The 7950-nt window shown below is 32.3% G+C and overlaps 1 protein-coding gene across 1 annotated transcript; it reads left to right on the forward strand.

Moving 5' to 3' along the window:
- The first annotated feature begins 975 nt into the window (after window positions 1-975).
- On the forward strand, window positions 976-7327 carry LOC104893226 (probable glycosyltransferase At5g11130). Its single transcript, XM_010679330.4, has 3 exons — window positions 976-1522; window positions 5704-6301; window positions 6730-7327. Exons 1-3 carry the CDS (start codon window positions 1138-1140, stop codon window positions 7211-7213), a joined length of 1467 nt encoding a protein of 488 aa, XP_010677632.1. The 5' UTR covers window positions 976-1137; the 3' UTR covers window positions 7214-7327.
- Window positions 7328-7950: the final 623 nt, after the last annotated feature.

Consider the following 7950-nt stretch of genomic DNA (forward strand, 5'->3'; position numbering starts at 1 on the left):
TTAAATCTTTCACGGAAAAGGGAAGATTGCTCGGGAATTATTTTTTTTTTTTTTTTGAAAACCAGCTAAAATGAAAATTTTGAGGCCCCAAAATTTGGGGGCCTTGTTCTAGAGTTCCAATAGAGCCCACAATAGCAGGGCTTGGACAATAGTAGTTTTTTGTGGGAGAAAATCAATAAAAGAAGAAGGATAGAATAGCCTGAACAGAGAAGTGAATAAAGTTCATAGTTGCTTTTTAATTTACATAATTTGACGTTCAGGCTTGCTTGCCACCTTAAAAATTTGACAATCAATATCTTGAATTATGTAAAAGTGAATATTATTAAAAGTCAAAGCGTGGATTATGCACTAGGGTGCACAACGATCATTGTATACCCCAAAAGAACATACCATTTATATAAAAGAACACGAACTTTTTTCAACAAGTTTTCGACTTCAAAAAAGAACACACGACTTAAAATTAAAGAACATGTAAATCTATATTTATAAAAGAACATACTGTATGTTATAATGAAAAAAACACACTAATTGAACATGAGAACATCTACGCTTAAGGTAAAAGAACATATACCTTTTAAATTTAAATTTGAAAAAGAAATCTTTAATTGCAAAATTTAAGGAAACAAATAACACTAATTTTTTTAAAAAATTATAAACCCTAAAAATGATAAAATGACGTAGTTTAAAAGAGTATGCACCATGCTCTACATGCACTCAAGTTCATGTACTTATTTACAATTAAAAATTGATATTATTTCAATATCAAGTGGTGAAAATGAAGTATGTAAATAGTATCAAAGTACAAAGTCTGTAAATTAAAAAGGAGTGAAGAGAGTATCTAAGAACAGAAGACCACTAATTAACTGGCACATACTGAGATAGCGCGAGCAGTACTCCTAATCAGAGGTTCAAGTATCATATACGGCACTAGTAGTCTAATAAGTATGGCCAGCAAGACCCACCTTACCAACACTTGGTTAAAAATATATAAAAACCATGACAACTCAAATACTAATAATATAGTCAAGAAAAATCATGCATGTGCTTTTTATGATTCCCTCATAAAAATGGACCTATAAACCCAATTTTACACGTCTGTTACTTCTCTACTCCACCACCACCTTTCCCTACTCTAACATGGCACCATCACCATCGACGTTGACGCGGTGTTGCATCAATCTTCCACGGCGAAAGCCGCCACCTTTGTCGATCGTGCCAATATGCTTAGCCTGTGTCACTAGCTTGCTCATACTTCTTTACATGTCTTTTACTTTTGAAAACTTCTTTCATCTTGCCAAAACAAGTTCATTGTCCTCATTCTTTCATGTTGACCCTCCGTTTGTAGCAACAGATTTTATAGACCACGAATTAATTTTTTCAGATCAAAATGGCCCTCTCATAACTCCTCCTTTTAGTGATGATAATCATAATTCAACTATTATTACAATTGAAGATCATTCTATTGTCATTGATAATCGTCAAGCAATTCCTATATTACCAGAGTTGACTTCTTCTTCAAATGGTAAGTCCTAAGTTTGTTTTCACTATTTTCCTTCTTTATATATATACATATATATAGATAGATAAGGTTTTAGTATTTTATGTATGTCAGTATGTGTATAAAATTATTCCATACTGATAATGTTATCTGTAATTTGATTCTCATACTCAAGATACCCTCAACATTCAAGTACTTGATAGATTTTACCAAGGAAGATTTGGATGGTAAAAAATTTGGCCTCATGATTTCAAATTCCACTAGGGGATCTTTGGATTGAGGTTTTCTTTACCATCCCCTCCTTTTAAGGAGTCTGAGCTGCAAATCTGTCTGGTTATACGTATGCGAGTGTCAATTCAGTATGATCCTTAATCTTACCAACTTAAGAAAAAAAGTACTTGATAGATTTTTGTATACAACTTCCGTACAATAGTTAGAATTATTTCATGTAATCATAATACAATAATGCCCATATACATTTTACATCAATCAAGCAAAGTTTATTCTAGTGGTAAGGAAACAAACTTCCAACTTGAAGGTTTTTGGGAATTCGATTCCTACTAGTAACTAACACTTAGGGATAAATCTTACCATCCCTCCAATCTCAAAGTGTTTGCCCGCAAATTCAAACCAAGTCAACTTGCAAGAGGTGCTGATATAACCCCTTCATCTTACCATGAAATACCAAAAAAATATACATTTTACATCAACCCCTAACAGGCAACATCAACCATTTACATCTCTCTTGGTACTCTCTCTCCACCTAGAGCAATTTATTAGATGATCAGGATACTATACAATTATGAGATTATGTATTAAAATGAGTCTAATAAGACCGACTCAAATTTTCTCCTATACCTGTGACTGTGAGAGAGAATATGAGATAAGGTTGTCAGATGAATAGTACTTACTATTACCGCATGTCTTTATTAGTTTACTTGTATTTTTTTTTGGAAGGTTCTTTATTAGTTTACCTATTTCTTTTGTTTCTATTATTTGTGGAATAAGATCACTACATTTAACTTTAACCAATAGTTTCTCTTTCTTTCTATGTACCACAACATTGTTTTTCCTAAAACTTTGTGTTAAAGAAACGGGTAAACTAATAAAGATTGTAGAAAATATAATATTATATGTATTTAAAAATATGTTTTATTAATATTTAACATAGTTCAGGAAAAGTAATTAAAAATCAAAGGTCCAGCCAACAAACTTTGGAAACTTCTGCACGGGATATCAAGATACATATAGTGAGCTAATAGACGAGTAATATGAACTGAAGTATATATGAAAAACTGGTCCAATAGTTGCTAAATTCCGAACATTATTTTCACCTTATTGCCTAAGAATTCAAACTTGCAACGTACACGTATTCTCTTATAATTTACTTTATGAAGTGATTTCATGTCAATTTTATTCAACACTTTATCAAGCTATGTCTAGTCTATTTATTGGAATAGTGTCTTTTAATTTTGAGGTTGGGAAATTTAATTTTTACTAGAGACACTTTGAAGATATGTATCTCCTCTATTACCCCCCTACTCTCAGAATATGTACCATGCTAACCTGGATCGGATTCATCATTACGAGGTTATTCCAGTCCAATATATAAGACAATTCATCTCACTAATCCAAAAAATAAAAAATTTAGTCAACACTTTGGCCTTATACTTGGGATTATGACTCGAGAGTAAGGGCGACCAATTTTTTAATCAAGGGCCCCAAAATCTCCTACTTCTTCCTAAATTAATAATTGTATTTGACATTATGTGGTTAATTTTCTACCAAAATTATAATTTCTTTAGAAATATGGAAACTATAATTTGATACATAATGATTTAAAGAATGAAAGAAATTTAAAATGTTTAATTTTAAAACTACATTCATGATCTACACATATTTTGGTATAATATATTTCATTTATTCCTTTTTTATCTTTTTATCTAGGATCGGGGGCGAAAACCAAGAAGCACCCCATGTGAGAATGAATCTTGGTTTATATGTAAAATTTACTTATAGTTTAGTTTATTGGATAGTTGGAAAAATAAAGATCTATATAAGGCCCATTTTTAAGAACAAAAAGTAGAAAATTGTATTAAATAATAACTTCAAGGAGAGCAACGAAAAAGAAAAACTAACAATAGATAAGATTCAAAGTAAGAACTTTTGAAACGACCTAAAAAAAAAAAAAAAGAGAATAAAACGAAACAAAAAAGTAATATTTATTAAGATCTGAATAAATGTAATATATTTTCCATAAAGAAAAAAATTGTGAAAAGATTTTTTTACCAAAAAAAAGTGTCTTAAGTGTGAGTGTAAGCTATATTTCAGACCGAGTAGTATTATTTGTGGAACTTGGTATTTTTTTTTTTTGACCCTCTTTCGAAAATATATCACAATTTGGTTTGGTTTTGATCGGTATACATACAATTATGTGAAAGCTACATACTTTTGAATTATTATTTAATTTTTCTTGTGCAGGTTAGAAATTAAACAAAGAATAGAAAAAAGAATATAAAAATTAATTACAATAACACCTTTAATGATATTTCTATTACTCTATATAATGATGAGATCCGGTGTATTAGTGCTAATATGATGACGATGTGTATTAGTACTCTTTGTAACTTCTCTGTTTCCCAATTTTGTTTTTCTGTCATATAGGTAATTATGACGATATGTTATTTGTTTAGAACATAGACAATGGTTGATCTAAAAATTTGAATCATCAATTATTTTAATATTTCCTCTCTTTTCCACCTAACTTATCATAAATTTTTATGCTTTTTTTTACCCACAATGAATGATCTATAATTTTGGGCTTTTTAACCATTGGATTGTTTTTCTTAATACCATTAGATTGTTGTCAAGTCACCATGAATGGGCCTACCATTTATTCACTCTCATGAGTTTTGACTATGATCTAACAATGATTAAATCATTGTAACGATCTGATCATCCTTCTTTCTCTCCTCTTTTCATCTCTTTCTTAATTCTTTATTATATTTTTCTCCCTCTCTCTTCATGATCTAGCTTGTAAATCATTCAATAGGCTTACTTTTATAGTCCCATTTTTTCTTTTTCATACTTATTTTTCGTACCTTCTCTCTCCTTCTAAAGTATAGTTTCCCGTCCCAGCAATCGGACCCACTGGCCTTACTTGAGCAGTCAACCACGTCACCTCATTTCCCGATTTCTTTTTTCTCTTGTTGAAGCCTAGTCCCTTACCCACCAGTTGATGGAACACCCAATTGGCAAGTGGCAACCAATTTCCATCCCTTCCTTGAGCAAAACAAATGAACAATCTATTCATTATTCTCCACCTCATCGTCTTCTAGAACCACATAACCCCACAATCATATTCACATAAGTATCTATTTCAAGACAAATTCAATTTGTGAGCAGAAGTCTCTGGGATAATATATACCATCTTCTGCCGAATATTATATTTATTTTAAAACGGAGGAAATATTAAAAATGAAAAATAATTATTGAACATTGAAAAAAAAATTATCACCTCAATCACTTCTTTTTTAAGAGTGAAAAGTTTACAATATATGAAGTGATATTACAATTCAATCATGAATCATAAAAAGGACTCATGAGTCTAGTTCATGACTTCTATTCATTTAGGCTATGACTACCTGCAAATTATCTATATATTAGTAATAAAGTTACTCCATTTTTTTCGTTTTAATATTCCTAGATTGATCTTGGTCTTTGAGCCTAAAAAGGAATTCAACTAGTAACTATAAAGATGAAAACAGAGAGAGTATAATGAGTTGATCATATTGAGATGAAAATTTGATGATCTCATATGGTAAATAGTTCCTATGTTTCAAAATAATTGTACTATTTGACTTTTGCGTTATCATGATCAACATAATATGACTGTATTGTTGTACCAATATCTAAAAATAATAGCTATCATGTAATAAGTTATTGAACTTGTCTTTTCAACAAATCAAGTCTAAATATAATTATAGATGATAACAATCAAGCGTGATTGTCATGATCACACAACTATTGGCAATTTGTGCTAACAGAAACAAAATGAGTATGATTTCTTTTATGTCAGATCCTGACCAAATTTTGTTCGCCTAACCAGTGTGCCCACTTATGTTATAGTACTATTTTCACTTTTCTTGATATATTCGAGTAATTAAACTGAATCATCATACTTGTGTTGATGTTTTGATGCATAGGACGACCCTCCGTAAGCAAGAAAAACAAGAACTATGAAGAAGAAATATACCATGACAAAGAAATCTTCCATGAGAACTACAAGGAAATGAAAAGAAAGCTTAAGATATACATTTATCCTCACAAGAAAAGTGACCCTTTTGCCAATGCCCTTCTTCCAACATATGAACATTATCAGCCTAGTGGTAACTATGCAAGTGAAGCGAGTTTCAAAGATGAACTCTTCAAGAGCCATTTCATCACCGAAAATCCTTTAGAAGCAGACCTCTTCTACCTGCCCTTCTCCATCTCAAACTTGAGGCACGATCGAAGGGTCAGTGTTGGTGGTCTTCCAGATTTCATCCTAAATTATATGACCAATATTACACACAAGTATCCGTTTTGGAATCGAACTGGGGGAGCTGACCATTTTTATGTTGCTTGCCACTCTATTGGAAAGCATGCAATGGAAAAAGTTGATCAACTTAAGAGTAACGCTATTCAAGTTACTTGCTCATCTAGTTATTACCTTTCAAACTATTTTACTCACAAGGATGTGTCCCTCCCACAAATCTGGCCTAGGCATGATGACCCTCAGGATCTTGCTTCAACAGCTAAAAGGTAAGAGGTGTACCTATTAACAAATTTATAACATGTACATATTGCCGTTCACCTTTGTGTTACTAGAAATAGATATACTCCAAGGTAAGACATTTATAGGCACGTACATATGCATATACATATCATGTGTGTTACTACGAACGCATGTGTTGACATGTCATTTTTTAGGTGTAAACACTCTCTTGTGTACAATAGATATCAAATGGAACATAATTGATTCCAATAAAAAGAATTGGCATTTAAAGGATTTTGAGAAGGCATGACAATAAATCTACTAAGATATTCTTTTAGTTTGTCGTCCTTTTCTACGTATACACATATGATAGTTGTAGAAGTTAATTTAAGTATCTCATATGATTCTTGCTTCTTCTCCATTTAATTAAGTCAATTCCATCTAACATATTTTTCTCACATTACATTACTCTCAGGAAGAAACTAGCCTTCTATGCCGGAACAGCCATCGCGCCACTAAGGAAAACCTTGGTAGAAAGATGGGGTAACGATTCAGCAATCCTCGTCCACGGTGGGAGGCTCAAAACGCCGTACAACGAGCAACTCCTTAGTAGTAAATACTGCCTGCATGTGAAAGGATTCGAGGTGAACACAGCTCGTATAGGTGATGCATTGTACTACGGATGTGTCCCAGTAATTCTTGCTGACTACTATGATCTACCCTTCATGGACATCTTGAATTGGAAAAGCTTTGCTGTTGTTATTACCTCCTCAGATATTCCCAACTTGAAGAAAATTTTAAGAAGTATTGGATCTGAAAAATACGCGGCTTTGCAAGCCAATGTGTTGAAGGTGAGGAAGCATTTTATGTGGAATAGTTCTCCTCTTGATTATGATGCTTTTTATATGGTCATGTATGAGCTTTGGCTTAGAAGAAGCTCCATTAGAGTATTGTCTTAATCATCTTTTTAAAGCGTTTCTTTACTTGTGTACATTTTGTGGTTCATTATTATGAAGATAAGGATTATAACCGTAGTGGTTATCCTTACATAAATAGAGCTCGTGTTACATGAATACATTATTTAAGGTACTAGTGGCATGTAAGTATTCTACAAAGGGTATATTATAGTGTTGTCAAAAGAGGTTCTCAAACAGGTTTTAGGTATACTCACGGCAAACCAGGTCAGAGTCAAACAACTTAGAATTCTGGCAATCAGTGCACTAGGTCGTGACAGGTCAAGTATTGTTCAACTGGGACGATCACATTTGAATCATGAAAATATCGGGTGTCTGACAGGTATGAGCGTCCCATTTACAAGCCAATTCATTCTGGAATTGATCGCTCGTGGACATTTTTTAATCGGGTTTGTGCTAATCGTATTTGGGTTTCATGTACCTTTGAGTAGAGTTAAATGTACTCGGGTTGAATTACTAATGACCTTAGTTTGATCATTATAAAGCATCAAGTCCATTCGCTATTGAACGTCAATTTACCTTCAGTTAACTCCTGGTTGGGTCATTTTGATTTTGTTATGAATTTTGTAAATGAATCATGCTACTAAAAGTATTAAGATCGACATATATATACATATGCGTGTGTGCGGTAAATATATGGATGATAATGAAAAACTAATAAAAACACTATAATGTTTATCGTGATATTTAGTATATTCTGTTAGTCAACTCTTATTTCAACT

This window comes from Beta vulgaris, chromosome 5, assembly GCF_026745355.1.
Source record: "Beta vulgaris subsp. vulgaris cultivar EL10 chromosome 5, EL10.2, whole genome shotgun sequence".
NCBI lineage: Eukaryota > Viridiplantae > Streptophyta > Magnoliopsida > Caryophyllales > Amaranthaceae > Beta > Beta vulgaris.